The 19,894-nt window shown below is 40.7% G+C and overlaps 1 protein-coding gene across 1 annotated transcript in view; it reads right to left on the reverse strand.

Moving 5' to 3' along the window:
• rps6ka5 (ribosomal protein S6 kinase, polypeptide 5) overlaps window positions 1–19,894 on the reverse strand; it is a 237,762-nt gene that overhangs the window by 8,856 nt on the left and 209,012 nt on the right. Inside the window, exons 9-13 of the mRNA XM_060829467.1 lie at window positions 17,687–17,848; window positions 12,805–12,930; window positions 12,407–12,540; window positions 10,558–10,651; window positions 3,629–3,799 (exon numbers count right to left, since the gene is read on the reverse strand). Coding sequence (XP_060685450.1) covers window positions 3,629–3,799; window positions 10,558–10,651; window positions 12,407–12,540; window positions 12,805–12,930; window positions 17,687–17,848 — 687 coding nt within the window. The remainder of the gene's footprint in view (window positions 1–3,628; window positions 3,800–10,557; window positions 10,652–12,406; window positions 12,541–12,804; window positions 12,931–17,686; window positions 17,849–19,894) is intronic.

Consider the following 19,894-nt stretch of genomic DNA (forward strand, 5'->3'; position numbering starts at 1 on the left):
CAGTTCAAGGGCAATTAGTGATGGGCAACAAATATTGGTCACGACAATGACAACCAGATCAGGTAAAAAATCAAGTATAAAAAAACATGTGTTATATCAAAGATCCCCATCATGAGCCCAAACAAGAGAAATACTAGAATTTATTTTATTGTCAGAGAGCTGCAGAATTTTACTGTAAATGACAAAGGGTCAGAAAGTAAAATTGTTAGTCAGCCTTATGTCATAGCTATGTTAATATAGTGGAAAGTCCCCACAATGTACTCAGTTCAGGGAACACTCTTGCCACAATAATAGTTATTATTAATGGTCTTGTCACATTACTGTTTGCAAATACAATGCAATGCCATAGAGTAGGTTCAATCCCCTCTGTATATGTCCCGGCCATGGTGCTGCTCTGCCAAGACTGTGAGTGGCCTTTACAACTCATTCCCTTGGGCTCCACTGCCTGCATTCAAAACATAAAGAAACTACACCACACCAGATAAAGTGGATTTCCAAAAAAACTGCCCACAATTACTGTGCATGAATGCACAATGCAATTTTAACAAGCTATATGCACTAAAGTTCCATGCTATGAAGTGCAAACGTCAAGTATGTGGCCAACATGACCTATGCTCATTCCAGTAGGTTAACATAATAAGGGTAATTAGACAGCTCTTTCAATACCTCTGTGTTGTTTCCTACATAAATCTATGCAATTAAAGAAAAATAGTTATTCTAGTCAGGAAGTGACAGTTCATTAGCAAAGCTACTGTATTTACTTGTTAAGAAAATCATTCTCCCTGACCTTCAGACTATTAATAAATCCCAAAATTCACATGATGTTTTGTTACTATGAACCAAAGGTACAATTTATTTCTCCGGTGTATAATTAGTGTGTAATACCACCCTATACAGCAAGCAGCTTTTCATGGCAATGAAGTATAGTTATGCAATGGCAATTTGTAGCAGGAAAATTCAGGTCAGTTCTGCACTTGACTGACAGTTGGGAAATTAAATTTAACACTTTATTTAAAATAAAGTATGTAAAGCATTGCTCATAATTTTAAAAATGTTCATCTAAAGTATCCAAGAATAGAAGTGAATAAGGAAAGGGAGATTTAAAAAAGAATCAGAGTAAAAATAGATTTGCCACTTTCAATGCCTCAGATAATGTGACTGATCAATAACAAAAGCTAATGATGGGGCTCTGAAACACCTTTGAGAGTTTTACTGTGTTAAAAGCACTATATAACTACAAATTATTACTGTTGTTGCTGCTAATGTTGCCTCAGGAGGGAACCTGACAGCATCTGCTGTGAGTTAAACCTGCCTTTTCACACCTATGTTTTAGATATTTTCAAATCAATCTGTTCAGGTATGTTACTGCACACTTTAGCAGGGGGTTGAATTTGAACCTGGACCTCCTGGCTCAGAGGTAGGGACATGTCCACTGCACCGCACTTACGCTTTTAAACTTTTAACATGGGAAGTTGCTGAAAATGGGAGCTAATCAACATTACAGACCAGTTAAGGACAGCGGGACTAGTGGCAATACAGCAACATCACTGAGCGAGTAATCCAAAGGCCAAGGCCATTGCTTCCACCATGACAGCTGGTCAATAAAGCCAGCCTCAGTAACGCTGGCCATGAAAATATCACTGAGGATTGTAAAAACTGATCAGGTTCACTCATTTCTTTTAGGGAAGAAAACCTGTCATCCCTACGTAGTCTGGTCTATATGTGACTCCAAACTGACACAGCTGGTACTTAGCTGCCCTTGGAAATAGCATAGTAAGGTCCTCAGTTGAAGGACAGTTAGAGATGGGCAACAAAGTGCTCACCCCTGTATTCACATCTTGTAACAAGAAGAAAAAAAAATCAAACCACAAAGAACTGTAAGTGAACCAAATGCTAATTTCATGGTCACCATCACTAAGGCTAGCTTTCAAATCCAGATTTTTTATTTATTGAATTCAAATTTCACCAGCTGTCACAATGGAATTTGAACCCATGTCATCAGAGTACAGCCTGTATCTGTGGATTACTAGACCAGTGGCATTATGGCCACTATCTTCTCCAATGTTAACAACTGAACAGGAATGTACGTTGAAAAGGGCGAATTCAATGTGAATCAAGTAAAGAAAGAGGAAACAAGAGGAAAAAGAATGATTGGTTACAAAGGACAGAAAAGAAAAAGAGATGAAAAGTAAAAATAAATCAAATTTACATATTTATACTCTGCAATTCCTGATGAAGGGCTTTTGCCTGAAACGCCAATTTCGCTGCTCCTTGGATGCTGCCTGAACTTCTGTGCTTTTCCAGCACCACTAATCCAGAAACAATTAGAACCTACAGGAATGAGATTCTACACCTATCAATAGTTAATTATCAGTGTCAGGGAGGTTGTTTGTCAGTAATTATCACTCTGGTAAAAAGATACTTGTCATGTTTCCAGGCACCTTGTAAAGAGACATTGCTTGTCAAAAAGAGGCTTGGGAGAAGAGTTATGTATATTATTTTACTAAAGGTGAGGAATGGCAAAGAGGCATATTTTCAGGGAGTTGTTATAAGTGCAGAGACAGATGAGGAGACATAGAGGGCTTCTGGAATGTTGCAGGAGCACTTGGTGCCATGGGGAACAAACCTATAGAAAATCAGATTCTTGAAGTTGGAGCAGAAGGAGGCTGGACATGTTGTCAGTGCAGAGTAAAGAAGAAAACATACAATAGTTTAAACTTTGATAATCATTGTTAACTGCAGAGAGGGTCTGAGGTTAAATATGAAGTGGTTTGTAGAATAGGACATTTAACAATGGAGCCCTTTAGTTTTGTCCAGTTAAATCATGAGACTTGCATCACTCGATATTGCTCATCTGCATTATACAACTATATTCACTGGAAGAAGCTTACAGTACCTAAGTAGAATTTGTGTAATTTTCCATTGTGTGAGACTACGTAAAATCTGCAAGTCTGAAGGCAAAGTGTTTTTAACAGTTGTTTATAAACTCAACTTTCCAGTTGTTGAAAGCGAATGCATTCCACAGGAAGGCTTACATAGAAACATACTTGATATAAAATGGTACAGAATATCCGCCATCTGTGTTCTAACCGTTATTATCTTATGATTCTTCCAGTTGGGTGTTTTAGTTATATATGGCAGTTCTTGAATAATGCAACAAGTTCATGTTTTGGTGATCTCAAACTAGAACAGAAAAATTGTCATTAAATGAATTTTGGATTTACTGGAAAAGTTTCACCAGTTAAGAGCAGAATGATTTCACAAGTATCAGAAACCTGAGGTAGACAGCATAACTCTTCTTCAATACGGTTGTGGAAGCAGAGTCTTTGATAGCTTTAAATCAGAATTAGATTCTTGATACGTAAGGGAGTGAATGGTTACAAGGGCAGCAATGTAAGCAGATCAGTCATGATCTTATTGAATGATGGAGGAGGCTCGAAGGCCGAGTGGCCTATTCCTGCTCCTAACTGGCCTATTTGTATGTAACAACAGAGAATAGAAATGGATATGTACAGGGAGTAGAAAGGAAACTTAGCTTAAAGTCAAATAGGCAGGATAAATTAACATGAGAACTCCAAACACATGTTCTACCTTTCTTGCTCTATAATGTTTTGAGCATATTCAGTACCTCAGGCTTCAGGTCCCTGTGGACTACTCCCACATCGTGCATATGGCTGACAGCAGAGACCAGTTTGCGCATTATGTGACTAGCTTCCGTTTCACTGAAGTGTTTCTTCTTTCTGATCCGCTCCAGCAGCTCTCCACCTTTCAGCAGTTCCATCACTAAGAATGTGTGCAACTAAGAAAGAAGGAGAAAGAAACTAAAATTAATGCAAAACTCTTTTAAATAAGAAAACAGGGAAAATAGAAGTACTTTCAGTCACTCTCAATTAATGTGCAAGACATCACTGACTTTCTACACTTTCACAGGCTTTCTATGTAAGAGAAAACAGCCATTATAATCCGATACTAGAGACTCATTAAAGTATTTTTTCCCAAGTTCATGGATAGTGCACTTGACATGCTGTCTTTTAAACAAACCAACAAATCACATGACAAAAAAAATTATGGACTTCAGTTACATAGAGAGACTAACTTTCTCATTGTTACATTTAATGTTACACAAAAATACTCATTTTATATGTAAATTTTCATTGATGAAGAAGCTGCATTATCATACTGAGGTACATTCCTGATCCATACCTTTAAACCAAACATGTCATTGGCACAATAGTTTAAAAGAAATTAATAATTTTGACGGTTTGAGTATTAGACTTGGCATTAAAGAATTTGTACAGTATGTTTACATATTTAGAGTTGACAGGTATTTGCATGGTTTGGTGTCTTAGTGAAATTTAATCAACAAGAGGATTGCAATCAGATTTAACAAAAAGATACAGAGGAGAAAACAATAATGGGAAGAACATTTTTCTTTCAGGGGAAGCCTGAGGTACTGAATATGCTCAAAACATTACAGAGCAAGCAAGGTGGAACATGTGTTTGGAGTTCTCATGTTAATTTATCCTGCCTATTTGACTTTAAGCTAAGTTTCCTTTCTACTCCCTGTATTTCTATTCTCTGTCGTTACATATAAGTATGCCAGTTAGGAGCAGGAATTATTTACCCCAATGAGTCATAGAGGCTAAATAACAGAAAATATTTAAAGTGGAGTCTGATAGATCTTTGAAATATTGGGCAGTTGTTATGAGGAGTTGGCACGGAAGAATTGAAGTCGGAGGTGTATCAGCCATAGTCTTGCTGAATGGCAAGGCAAGAGAAATAAACCTGGTCTCATCTACAATTTAGAAAGCAAACTACTACAGTATGCACTGCTCTAACATGATTTGGTCAGGCCAGGTATTTCAAAATTATGAAGAATTTTGATAAAGTTTGGAGCAATTGTTTCCAAGAGGCAAAGGTGTCAGTAACCAGACAAAAATTTGATATAATTAGCAAATGAACAAGGGAGGGAAGTGAAACATTTTTTTACATAGCAAGTTGAAATGCATTTCCTAAAGGGTTCTAGAAGCAGAAGCTTCAGTAGAAACTTCTTAAAGGCATTGATTTCGTTTCACTTGAGAGTGAAAATATGCAGGGTCGCACAGTGGCTCAGTGTTTAACACTGCTATCTCATAGCGCCAGGGACCCGGGTTCAATTCTACCCTCTGGTGACTGTCTGTGAGGAGTCTGCACATTCACCCTGTGTCTATGTGGTTTTCCTCCAGGTGCTCTGGTTTCTTCCCACAATCCAAAAATCCACAGGTTAGGTGGATTGATCATGCTAAATTGCCCATAGAGTCCAGGGATGTGGAGGATAGGAGGATTATAACGTAGTGGGTGGGTCAGAGTGGGATGCTTTTTGGAGGGTTGTCGTGGACTCAATGGGCTGAATGGCCTGCTTCCACATGTAGCGATTCTATGACTACTGGTAAACTGCAGAGACTAAATGGACAGATTATTCTTTCAAAACTCTAAATAAACATGATGCATTCAATGCCTCATTATTTGGACTACATTTCTATAATCCCAGGTATAACCTGCTCTCCCACAGAGAGACAGGAGCAGAAAGCGTGAGAGACAGAGAGCCAGCAAGCATAAAATAACATACTGCAGTCACTTGGCAGAGATTGCAGTAATGTAATAGAGACTGAAAATGCAGTTGAAATATAAAGTGAGGCAGGATGAGGGAGGGGATATGGTTCTCAGGATGAATTACTATGATTTGCTCTTGCAAAAAATCATTGAAAAGGACTGTAGACTGCATTTTTGTTTTAAAAAAAAGCACGAAGCAAGTATTTATGTAATGCTAAGCTGAAAATTAATTGGATTATTTATAATAGCTAGATGTAAATGAAATGAAGAAGAAAACCTTGGAAACCTGGTGTTCTTTTAAAATTGCCACAAGCTTTTCAGCTCCCAGTCACAGATTGCACATATCAAGGACACATCTTTACAATAGCTGTACAGTTTGATTGTGTGGGAGTGATACCTCAAGTACTGATACTTACTGATACCAGGGATACCTTATGAAATTAAATCATTTACTGCATCATACAATTATCAAAGTGGACTTAAGAATTAGAAAGCACAGAAGAGGCCCTTCAGCCCATTGAGCCTAGGCTGACTAATCCCACTTCCAGCACTTGGCCTATAATGTTGAATGTTATGACCTTTCAAATGTTCATCCACATACATTTCAAAGATTGTGAGGTTTTCCACCTTGCTGGGCAGTGCATTCCAGATTGCCTTTCCAGATTGGGTGAAATATTTTTCCTTCTAGCCTCTCTAAACCTCCTGCCCTTCACCTTAAAATTATTACTTAAACATCTATTTAAAAGTTAAACAAATTCCATTAATACAGCCTTGTTGTGGTTCTGTTCGCCAAGCTGGAAGTTTTTGCTGCAAACGTTTCGTTCCCTGGCTAGGGAACATCATCAGTGCTATTGGAGCCTCCTGAGAAGCGCTGCTTTGATGTTTCTTCCGGTATTTATAGTGGTTTGTTCTTGCCGCTTCCGGGTGTCAGTTTCAGCTGTAGTAGTTTGTATGTGGGGTCCAGGTTGATGTGTCTGTTGATGGATCTTCTTGCCGTTTCCGGGTGTCAGTTTCAGCTGTAGTGGTTTGTATATTGGGTCCAGGTCTATGTGTCTGTTAATGGAGTTTGTGGATGAATGCCATGCCTCTAGGAATTCCCTGGCTGTTCTCTGTCTGGCTTGTCTATGATGGTAGTGTTTTCCCAGTCAAATTCATGTTCCTGGTTGTCTGAGTGTATGGCTACTAGGGATAGCTGGTCGTGTCGTTTTGTGGCTAGCTGATGTTCGTGGATGCGGATTGTTAGCTGTCTTCCTGTTTGTCCTATATAGTGTTTTGTGCAGTCCTTGCATGGTATTTTGTAAACTACGTTAGTTTGGCTCGTGCTGGCTATTGGGTCCTTTGTTCTAGTGAGTTGTTGTCTGAGTGTGGAAGTTGGCTTGTGGGCTGTTATGAGTCCTAAGGGTCGCAGTAGTCTGGCTGTCAGTTCTGAGACGCTCCTGACATACGGTAGTGTGGCTAGTCCTTTTGGTTGTGGCATGTCCTCGTTCCGTGGTCTATCTCTTAGGCATCTGGTGATAAAGTTGCGTGGGTATCCGTTTTTGGCGAATACCTTGTATAGGTGTTCCTCTTCCTCTTTTTGCAGTTCTGGTGTACTGCAGTGTGTTGTGGCTCTTTTGAATAGTGTCCTGATTCAGCTTCGTTTGTGTCTGTTGGGGTGGTTACTTTCATAGTTTAGGACTATGAAAGTAACCACCCCAACACACACAAACGAAGCTGCATCAGGACACTATTCAAAAGAGCCACAACACACTGCAGTACACCAGAACTGCAAAAAGAGGAAGAGGAACACCTATACAAGGTATTCGCCAAAAACGGATACCCACGCAACTTTATCACCAGATGCCTAAGAGATAGACCACGGAACGAGGACATGCCACAACCAAAAGGACTAGCCACACTACCATATGTCAGGAGCGTCTCAGAACTGACAGCCAGACTACTGCGACCCTTAGGACTCATGACAGCACACAAGCCAACTTCCACACTCAGACAACAACTCACTAGAACAAAGGACCCAATAGCCAGCACGAGCCAAACTAACGTAGTTTACAAAATACCATGCAAGGACTGCACAAAACACTATATAGGACAAACAGGAAGACAGCTAACAATCCGCATCCATGAACATCAGCTAGCCACAAAACGACACGACCAGCTATCCCTAGTAGCCATACACTCAGACAACCAGGAACATGAATTTGACTGGGAAAACACTACCATCATAGGACAAGCCAGACAGAGAACAGCCAGGGAATTCCTAGAGGCATGGCATTCATCCACAAACTCCATTAACAGACACATAGACCTGGACCCAATATACAAACCACTACAGCTGAAACTGACACCCGGAAACAGCAAGAAGATCCATCAACAGACACATCAACCTGGACCCCACATACAAACTACTACAGCTGAAACTGACACCCGGAAGCGGCAAGAACAAACCACTATAAATACCGGAAGAAACATCAAAGCAGCGCTTCTCAGGAGGCTCCAATAGCACTGATGATGTTCCCTAGCCAGGGAACGAAACGTTTGCAGCAAAAACTTCCAGCTCGGCGAACAGAACCACAACAACGGACACCCGAGCTACAAATCTTCAACCAGACTTTAAATACAGCCTTTTCTTAAATTGGTTGCTCTCCAAAAAAATTGCAAACAAGTAATAAATGTCAACCTGATTTGCATAGGATCTGCACATAGAGAAGACAGGAATTGTACAAGCCTTGTGGAGAGGGAAGGCTGAGGTGCAAGGGAGAAAAGAGGAAACAGGAAAAGAGGGAAGAGAAAGGTGGGGTAAGAGAGAGGTTGGGTTAGGCAAGGATGGCAACTTGGAAGAGAGGAGAGAAAGAACATAGTAGAGAGCACAATTAAGTGCATCTCTGCTTAGGAAATCCCCTCAAAGTGAGGCATGGCGCCAGTCAATGTAAATCATGAGATACAGGAAGAGAATTAGGCCACTCACCTCATTGAGTCTGCAACACCATTCAATCAACCCCATTTTTTTCTGCCTTCTCCCCATAACCCTTGATCTCCTTACTAATCAAGAACCTATCTACCTCTGTCTTAAACACACTCAATGACTTGACATCCATAGCCCACTCCGGCAATGGGTTCCAAGATTAACCAACCTCTCGCTGAAGAAATTCCTCCTCATCTCAGTTCTAAAGGGCCATTTCTTCATTCTGAGACTATGCTCTTGGATCTTAGTCTGCACTACAAGTGGAAACATTTTCTCCACATCCACTCTTTCCAGGCCCCTCTGTATTCTGTAACTTTGAATGAGTTCCTCCCTTATCTTTTTAAATCCCATTGAGTACAGATCCAGAGTCCTCAACTGCTCCTCATACGACAAGCCCTTCAACTGTGGGATCATTCTTGTAAACCTCCTCTGGACCCTCCCCAATGCCAGCACATCCATGCTTAGATACAGGGCCCAAAACTGCTCACAATATTCCAAATGTGGTCTGACCAGAGCCTTAAAAAATCCCAGTAGTATATTCCTTTTCTTATACTCTAGACATCTTGAAATAAATGCTAACATTGCATTTAACCTTAAGAGAATCCTGAACTAGGATTCTTAAGTCCTGTTGTGCTTTAGATTTCCAAAGCCTTTCCTCATCTAGAAAATTGTTCCTCCTACCAAAGTGCATAGCCTCACACTTACCCCACACTGTATTTCATCTGCTATTATTTTGCCTACTCTCCCTTATTGTCCAAGTCCTTCTGCAGCCTCTCCACTTCCTCAACACTACCTGTGCCTCCATCTTTGTGTCATCTGCAAACTTAGCAATAATGCCCTCGGTTCCTTCATCCAGATCGTTAATATATAACATGAATAGTTGTGGTCTCTGTGAAATTCCACTAATCACTGCTTGACATCCTGAAAAAGATGCCTTTATCCCTCCTCTCTGATTTCTACCAGTCAGCCAATCCTCTATCCAGGCCAAAACCTTGCTGCTCATGGAAAATGCAACTAGCAGGAAGGGGGCGGTAGACGTGGCAATTGTAGCTGATGTTGAGAGAATGAGAATTTAAGATTGCAAAGCAAGCAGAGGCAAAATAGATAGCATTATGGAAAAATGGGAACGTAAAGCAGAAGGACAGAGAATGGAGAGACAGGGAAAGAAGCTGTGGTGGACAGCTGGAAGGAGTGATGCGGCTGACAGTGTGGACACATTGTGGTGGGAGGCACATAAGAAGGGGAGTGGAAGTAGCAAGAAGGAATTTGAGCTGGGAATGGGAACAGTTTATTTTACTCTTGGGAAGTAGGAACTTGTCATTAACTGGATAATTCTGATCTCAGTGCTGGATGTGGAAACAGGTGGCTGTGTTTTTTCATGAGTTTTGTGAAAGAGACAATGTGACCATAGGACAGCATCATCCTCAGGCTCCTGGAGAGATGTAAAAATTGAATGTATATAGCATCTTACACATTATATCTTAATGATTTATATTGAAATACTTTTTCTGTTGCTTTGTGGGTAGATGCAGGTAATAAGGTCCTATATAAATAACATAAATAATCCGATCAGTAGTTTTGCTTAGTATCAATTCAGATATAAATTACATCAGGAGACATCAAGTGTTTTTTAAACACTGTCTTGGGATCTTCTAAATCCATGTAAGGAGGGAAACTATACCCGAGTTTAATTTCCTCATCCAAAGACTGGAATCCCAAAAGTTCAATATGTTCTCAGAAGCTAGAAATGATTGCTTGCTCTCCCTTTAGTTGCATCATTTATAATGTCACAGCTTTGTAGTGTCTGGTGAGATGCATAATGTCACATTATTGGCATCTGTGGTTCTCAAGTTACAAGAACACTTTTTTCTAATATCATCAAATGACTCCCATCAAGTTAATTTGAAGAAAATATACTGCAACTGTTACTGGAAGACAAGGCACACCTAACAGAAAATCATTTAATGCGGATTGCCAAACTATGCAAGTCTTTTGCAGCATACCTGATCGTGGTGAACATCATGCAGTTTTACAATGTTAGGGTGTCCTTCACACAGCTTGAGAGCTGCAATCTCCCGTTGAGTATTTGCTTCCATTCTGTAAAATGGATGAAAAAGTACTAGTTGTTGAATGGAATAGAACATAGAGTGATCAAACACTATCTTTTGTTATGCCTTTCTTCTACTTCCTACTACCTCTTCTAGCCCCTCTCCACTACTGCTCAAGGTTATTGTGTCATTTTTAAAATTCACACATGACGTGTGGGCATCACAACCAAGGCAAAAGGGTGAGAATATGAATTTGGAACAGTGACCTAAATATATCAGTTTCAAGAAAATATGTGATTGTCATAGGTTGCCTGGGGATTGCCAAAGTGTAAATGGTATGATATTTATATTATGGGGTTTAAGACAGGCAGCACAAATACAATTAGTTCAGTTTTGACTTCAGAACAGAGCTTCAAAATCTTAGTTCAGAAGAACTTAGAGTTCAGAGGGTAGAATAGTTTCTCATAGCAGGAGAATATTGACACTTCAGGGGAACGAGTCACTTTTAGCATGTGGAATCTTTTGTTAGAACTGAAAAAAGTTTGTATTCTAACACACTATCCATTTCCCTCTTCATGGGTACTGCCAGCCTTACTAAATATTAGCAACATTTTATGATTTAATTTCAGTGTATACACTTTACACTTCATACAGGGGGACAGTTTGGTCAGTTGGCTGGATGGTTAGCTTGCAGTACAGATTAAAGCCTATAGATTGGATTCAATCCCTGCATCAGCTGAAGTTACCACAAGGTTATCTCACCTCTCGATTAACCCACCACTAGTTGTCTCTCTCTAATGAGTGAGCAGCCCCTTGTCCAGTAGGACTAATGGCAACTTTACTTTAATACCCTTCATCGATTCTAGAATATTCATCCTTTCTGTTATCTTTAGAACCTAATGAACTTCTAAGAAGGAAAAACACAAATAACTTGTCAAAACATAAGCTCTCAAAATTAGAAACCTTGCAAAGTATTTGAGACTTTCAGCAAGAGTACTGGCAAGTACTTCTCACCTCTATTTGTGACAGTGCTGGAAAGCAGTTCGGATGTGGTACTTCCCACTCCTACTAACTGACAATATTATTTAAGTCGAAGAAAATGAAGAAGAATCTTCATCAGGAAAATATTATAATAAGGGAGAAGAAATAAATAGTTATCTTTGCTTCAACACAAAATATCAAACCTGGATGTTGTATGAGGGATGAGGGACAAATAAAGTCAAATCAATGTTCTAAGTGTACAAACAATCATCTTGGCCATAATGCTTTAAATACAAGTACTCTTAAGGGCAGGGAGGCAATGATAATGTCACTGGACTTGTAATTTAGAACCCTTAGCAAGGTTTTTGGGTATGGACTCAAATCCTAACATGGCAGATGATGAAATCTGAATCCAATATAAAAAAGATCTGGAATTAAAAACTCGGCTAATGATAAACATTTACTACTATCAGTTGTTGTAAATACCCATCTGGTTCAGTAATATTATTTTGGAAAGGAAATCTGCCAATCTTACCTGCTTTGACTGACATGCGACTCCAGTCACACAGCAATGTGGGTGACATTCAATTGTCCCTTGGGCAATTAGAGATGGGCAATACATGCTGGCCTAGCCAGCTGCACACACATCTCACGAATAGCTTTTTCAATAAAAAGGTCTAATATTTACCTCTACATTGATGTTTCTGAGATTTTCTTGCTATAAAGCAAAAAAAAACCTTATACGTATAAAAGGAATACAAGATACTGGATTAACAGGAAACTTATATGGTATATTTTTAATACAATCTTGGTTTGACATTACCTTTTGCTGACAATTTTCACAGCAAATTCCTGCCCAGTTTTCTTATTACGACACCTCCTACAGATGGAGAAACTTCCTTCTCCAAGTGGACTGTCTTTTAGATCCAGGTCATAGTGTTGATAAAATGGGGAATCCTATTAGAGGTAGGCAGGGAGATGGAATTTAAAAATTCTGTTAAATATGAGTAATTTATGTTCACCTAAGTGTAACCATAGTGATGCACTTCAAAAAAAACATTTGACATTCCTAGTGTTAAGACCTCATTTGTATTATTTAAAGTTTTTTTAAAGATAAACTGACAAAAGTCAGGTCTAAGTATAGCTCATCTGAAATGGGCACTTATGATAATAATAAACTCAAAGATGCAATGACTAAGTCCTAGTTAACATTATAAGTACCTTCATCATAGCACTGCGTGCAATGGCAGTACTACCAGGACGATCCACTCCCAGATGAAGCTGAATGGGGTCAGTCATAACAGCATTACGTTTGAAGAGAATGGAGGGTGCAATGAAAGAGTAGCCCTGATAAGAAGATACAAAGATTAGCCCTTAATCTGAATGTTAGTTACATTAAAAAATAGATGTTCAATGCATACAGGAAGGCCATTTGGACCATCATATCAATACCAGTGCTTTATGAGAGGAACGCTATACCTAATCCAATACCTGGCTAACCTAATAACAAAATAAAAACCGAATGAACTGCGGATGCTGGAAATAAAAAAAAACAGCAATTGCTGGAAAAGCTCAGCAGGTCAGACAGCACCTGTGGAGAGAAGTCACAGTTAATGTTTCGGATCTAGTGACCTTCCTCAGACTGATATTGTGCAGAAGTTAGAGAGGGAGGAGGAGGTAAGCAGTGAATGATAGGTGGAGATAGAGCCCAAAGAGAGAGAAGAACAGTTGGACAGACAGAGGATCAGCCTGAGAGAATGAACAGCTACTAACTGGGACTATTAGTGGCCAACAATGAGCTGTATGTTATGGCAGACCAGGTGATAACAAGGCCTGACGTGTGGTGTTGGGCAAAGGACATGGGAGAGGGTGCTTCAAGCCCTAACATTGTTGAACTCGATATGGAGTCCAGAAAGCTGGACAGTTCCTTCGTGGAAAATGAAGTTCTGTTCTTTCAGCTGGCACTGAGTTTCACAGGAGCATTGCAGCAAGCCTGAGACAGAGATGGTGGCCGGGTAACAGGGTGGTGTACTGAAGCGGTAGGCAACAGGAAGCTCAGGGTCTTTTTTGCAGACAGTTCTGCGAAACAGTTACCCAGTCTATACTTCGTTGCCCCAGTGTAGAGGAGACCACCCTCACCTCTATCACGCCAGAGAAAAAAGCCCCAGCCTATTCAGTTCCTCCCTATAACTCAAACTCTCCAGTCCCGCCAGCATTCATATAAATCTTTTCTGCATCCTCTCAAATTTAACATCTTTCCTATAGAAGGATGACCAGAATTGCACTCAGTATTCCTAAATTGGCCTTACCAATGTCCATGGTTGCTTATTTCGCCAGTCACCTTAGACATGTAGCCACTGGTTCACAATTTTTCCACTAAAGAGACAATCGCTCCCTGTTCACACCCCTCATGACTTTGATTATTGTTATCAAATCTCCTTTCAACCTTCTCTGCTGAAAAGACCAGGGCTTGAACGCCATAATGTTTCCTTTTTTAATGTCAGTCCCTCACTCCCAGATGAGCTAGTCACTGGCACTGCAGGCTTGAATGGCCTGCTCCTGACTTCTTACATTAAGAGATAGATAACCAAAGGCCCCTGGTTTTTAATCAGACCCACCCAGGCTGAAAAGCAGAGGTGCACAACTTATCCTCCCTACGATTCTGTTGTCCACTGAAGAGGGAACTCTCCTCTGAACAGTGACAACACAAGCTTAGCATCGCTTCATTCAAAACCTTTTGTTTTAAGGACTGTAAAAAACTGTTTACAAACCACTCATTTGTCCTAATTCATTGATGAAATAACCACTAGGATTTGCTCAATCATTGATGAGATGTTCAGATACTCAAACAGAATGAACAGACATGATGACTGCACTGGCGCCACCTTGTGCTTCAGCGAGGAGGTTGAGCAATTCATCAACTTCACCAACACAATCCACCCTGACCTTAAATTCACCTGGACCATCTCTGACACCTTCCTCCCCTTCCTGGACCTCTCCATCTCCATTAATGATGACTGACTTGACACTGACATTTTTTACAAACCCACCGACTCCCACAGCTACCTGGATTACACCTCTTCTCACCCTATCTCCTGCAAAAATGCCATCCTGTATTCCCAATTCCTCCGCCTCCGCTGTGTCTGCTCCCAGGAGGACCAGTTCCACCACAGAACACATCAGATGGCCTTTTTCTTTAGAGACTGCAATTTCCCTTCCCACGTGGTTGAAGACGCCCTCCAATGCAGCTCGTCCACATCCTGCCCCTCCGCCCTCAAATCCCACCCTTTCAACTGTAACAAGGACAGAACCCCCCAGTGCTCACTTTCCACCCTACCAACCTTTGCATAAACCACATCAACTGAAGACATTTCCGCCACGTCCAAACGGTCTCCAGCACCAGGGATATATTTCCCTCCCCACCCCTTTCCACCCTCCGCAAAGACCGTTCCCTCCGTGACTACCTGGTCAGGTCCACGCCCCCAACAACACACCCTCCCATCCTGGCACTTTCCCCTGCCACCGCAGAAATTACAAAACCTGCGCCCACACCTCCTCCCTCACCTCCATCCAAGGCCCCAAAGGAGCATTCCACACCATCAAAGTTTTACCTGCACATTCACCAATATCATTTATTGTATCCGTTGCTCCCGATGCAGTCTCCTCTACATTGGGGAGACTGGACGCCTCTGAGCAGAGCGCTTTAGGGAACGTCTCCGGGACACCCGCACCAATCAACCCCACCGCCCCATGGCCCAACATTTCAACCATCAGATCATCGATTTTCCTGCTCCTTGGATGCTGCCTGATCTGCTGTGCTTTTCCAGCACCACTCTAATCTTGACTCTGATCTTCAGCATCTGCAGTCCTTGTTTTTACCTAGACTTCAATAACAATCAACCAGTAATGAAAGAAGATGTGTGACCATTAAATTTAGATAATTCTCTCCTCTCAACTTTCTAATTCAGGCTATGCCAATGGTAGGAAACAGCATTGGTTTTCATTCCCTTACATTTTCTTTCCTACCTTCGCTCCCCTTCCACTCTCTTCTCTTCGCCTCTTTCTTCCTCTCCTTCATTTCCTTTCTTCAGTTCCACTCCTCAGTATTTCCCTTCATCCCTACCCATCTGTCCCTTGGATTTCCTGTCTTCCCTGCACTCCTCATCTTGTTCCCCTCTTTCCCCCTTTCCCCTCCACTCTCTCTTTAATTCCCCCTTTTATCCCACCTTTCTCACCTACCCCCTCATGTCTTGTCTCTCCTTCTCTCACTTTCTTCATTGTTTCTTACACCCCCCTTTTGTCTTTACCCCCACTTGTCTCTAACTCTCCATCTTTCCTCTCTCTATGTCTATTTTTCTCTCCCCACAGTTTAATCTCTCTTTCCCTTTCCTCTCTTTCTCCCTCCCTCACTCTTTCCTTCCTTCCGACCTCCTTTCTTTGACTTCTCCCTCAATCTCTTGCTGCCACCTGTCCCTCCCCATTTCCTCAATCTCTCTGCCCCACATTTCCTCTTTGCTCCTGCCCTTCTGTCTATCCTCTCTCTTTTTCTCTCCTCCACTCTTACATGTTCATTGGTTTGTTTGCACATAGTACTCTTAATTCATTCTCCTATCACGACTCTTTTACTTGTCTGAAAATACCCTCTCCAGACCTGGCAGGAAGCATGGAATCTCTGGTTGTGCTGATTTGTCACAGTTAAATAAGTATGCCATGAAATTTTCATTAGTTCACTGTTGTGCTTTAGTACATTCCTAGTAATAGCAATTATTTTTAGCAGATGATATATCACAGGACATTTTAGAAACAGCTAACAGAATTCTTTGAATAGAGGAATTTGAAATCACAGGTGCAAGAAAAATGAAAAGGATAAAACTGAAAAAGTTATAATTTGACTGTTGTTGAAAAGTGATGACATTTAGCACTGCTGATTAACATAGCTTCATGTGAACAGCAGCAGTAAATGTTGGTCTGACGTGTTTGCATTCAGAAAATAGATTTAAATGAAAATACCTTTGAGGTCTTGACCTTGTTAGTGGGTATAAGGCCTCTAGTGTCATAATTATATAGCAAGTTTATGCCAATTCACTCTGATGTAGGGGAGCTTCAACTGGTGATGCCAGAATGTCAGAAACAGTTTTGGAGTGGGTGACCAAAAATACTTGACTTTTTCTGCAACCAGATTATGGAACTATTGTTTTGCAAGTCATGAATCATACAATTCATCCTACCTCTATCACTTTATGTGTCTAATATAACAGATGGTTAGTTTTATTTAGTTAACAGGTGACAGTATTTTCTGTGGACTTTTTTTTGATTTAAGAATACTTTATAAGTAGGCCTCCCCCACCTTCCCCAAACAGACCAAATAGACAAGGGAGTATTCAATGACTAGCAGGACATGAGGAGGAACAGAGGGATTTAGGGTTCTTGTTCACAGATCCCCAAAGACAGCTGGACTGGATAACGTTTTGCTTATGAAGAAATACAGAACACTTTTCTTTATCAGTCGTGGCAAAGATTATACAGGCAGGGAGCTTTTGTTGGAATGGTACAGGACTGTAGTTCGATCACAGCTGGAATACTGTGTGCAGTTCTGTTCACCGCACTAAAAGGCAGATGTGATTGCACTGGGGGAGGTACAATGTAAATTCACCAGGATGCTGACTGGGGTGAACCAGATTAGCTGTAAAGAGGCAAAAAGAGAAATTGCAAAAAAAGCTCAGCAGGTTTAATCCAGTGACCCTTCCCCAGACTCTAAAGCTGAAAGGCATACGCTTAAGGTGAGAAGAAAAAGATTTAAAAAGGACCTGATGGGTATCTTTTTCACACAGACTGTGGTATGTGTATGGAACACGCTGCCAGACGAAGTGGTGGTGACAGGTACAATTACAACATTTAAAAAGCATCTAAATGGGTATATGAATAGGAAGATGGATATGGGCCAAGTGCTGGCAAATAGGACCAGGTCAGATTGGGATGTCTGGTTGGTGTGGGTGAATTGGACCAAAGAGTCTGTTTCTGTAATGTACTACTTTATGGCTGTACAAGTGTTTGTTTAACAAATTTATTCTAAGAGATTTGACAGTGTTTTAATGGTACTGACCTGAAATATTCTATCAGAGTTTTGAGGCAGTGCTGCGGGTGAATATGTAGGATCCATTTCCGTGAACTCTTCAGCAAAATTGCTAACGTCCAACTCATCCCTGATGACAGGTTTAAATGGAGCTTCAATGTTTTTGGCAGATAACTCATCCCAATTTATCTTCTGCCAATAGTAAAAGTATGACAGAGAAGGCTATTAACAATGGCTCACAACAACTTGCATTTATACAGCTCCCACAACATGACAAAATATCCCGAACATAGAAACACAACATGAGAAACTTTTAAGTGTTTGTTACAATTAATAACTGCAGTCGATATTGGAAAGAAATCATGCAATATTCTCCACTTAGAACATATTTATAAAGCAGTGGTTTAGTTCCCTCCAATCACTTTTAAAAGATTTAATAGATACACCAGGCAACTAACATCTTGGGCTGAATGTTTGGCTAGGTCAGCTGTATCCTAGTGTGATAGAGTTATACAGCATGCAAACAAACTCTTCAGTCTAACTTGGCCATGCTAATCAGGATTCCTAAACTGAATTAGTTCCATTGGCCTGCATAAGCCCCAATCTCTTTAAAGCTTCCTTATTCATGTTTCTTACACAGAGGGTGATTTGCATGTGGAATGAACTTCCTGAGGAAGTGGTGGATGTGTGCACAACTATGTTTAAAATATATCTGGATAGGTACATGAATAGGAAAGGTTTACAGGGATATGGGCTAGGAGCAGGCAGGTGGGATTAGCTTAGTTTGGGATTTATGTTTAGTATGGACTGGTTGGACCAAAGGGTCTGTTTCTGTGCTGTATGACTCTATGACTCCATTTGTCCAAATGTCTCAGAAATGTTGTAATTGTACCAGCGTCCACCACTTCCTCTGGCAGTTCATTCCATATACGCATCACCCTCTGTGTGAAAAAGTTGCTCTTCAGGTCCCTTTAAAATCTTTCCCTTCTCACCTTAAACCTATGCCCTCTAGTTCTGTACTTCCCTAACTGGGGAAAAGACCTTCCCTATTCACCTAATTTATGCCCCTCATGATTTTACAAATCTCTATAAAGCACACCTCCCCTACGCTCTAAGGTAAAATGCCCTAGCCTATTCAGCCTCTCCTTATAACTTACCTCATTAACCATCTACCTTGCCCCTGTGATATCCCTCACATCAATTCCAGCCCCATTTTAACAAATGCTGTTCCCAGAAAAACTTGCCACTCAGTAGATATCCCGGAATATATCGACATCCTTTGTACCAATGCCATCTTTAAAAGCCTGCTGTTTACCCAAACAAGCACTATCAGCCAGAGGATGTCCTACATGGCTCCAGACATTTGACATAAATAAAGCAGGCAGGGGAATATCAACACCAGAGAATACTCAGAGACATTGGTACATGGTGGCCAAAATAGTGGTCCAGAGGAGCAAACATCAGGTTGGAGTCACCTGCTATGACTTTGAAGTTAGGAATTCCCTGTGTTTGGTTTCTATCTAGTTGTTTGCAGAATAAGAGAGTCCATATTAATGAAGTAATAATTAGGGTGGCAATGAGCAATAATCCCTATTAATAGGCAACTCACTGCTCACCAGTGGGAATCTTGTCTAGATAGCGGGAAATGTGACTGGTTGCTCCTGATGTTGAGAAAAACCTTGCTCAAGTTCTCACATTTCTTGCCACAGCCTCCGTTATTTAGTACTGGGAAGAATTTGGCCTGTACTTTTCACCAATTGTTTTTAGTAGTTTAGTGTACAGCAGAAAACAAAGAGACTGTGGTACTAAATGACACAGAGAGTCCAACGGTGGTTGAACTTGCTACTCTTAAGCAGTAGCTATACTAGAAATACAGCACTTAGGCTTGCGGAGAGGGGAGAGGTGGAGAGTAATCAGGATGCCCTTTCTAATTACCTACTAATGATGTGGAGGTGCAGGTGTTGGACTGTAGTGGACAAAGTCAAAAGTCACACGACACCAGATTATAGTCCAACAGGTTTATTTGAAATCACAAGCTTTTGGAGCGCTACTCCTTTGTCAGGTGAATCTCACATGTGTGACTTCTCACTTTAATCACCTATTAAAACTGTGCTGAACGTTACAGATTTAAGAGAGTTGAGCATATTATTCCTACTAACACTTCAATGCAGTACTGAGAAAATGCTGTTTTGTTACTGGTGCTGTCTTTCAGAAGAAATGCTACATTGGATTTACCAT

Source organism: Hemiscyllium ocellatum, chromosome 8, assembly GCF_020745735.1.
Source record: "Hemiscyllium ocellatum isolate sHemOce1 chromosome 8, sHemOce1.pat.X.cur, whole genome shotgun sequence".
Classification (NCBI taxonomy): domain Eukaryota; kingdom Metazoa; phylum Chordata; class Chondrichthyes; order Orectolobiformes; family Hemiscylliidae; genus Hemiscyllium; species Hemiscyllium ocellatum.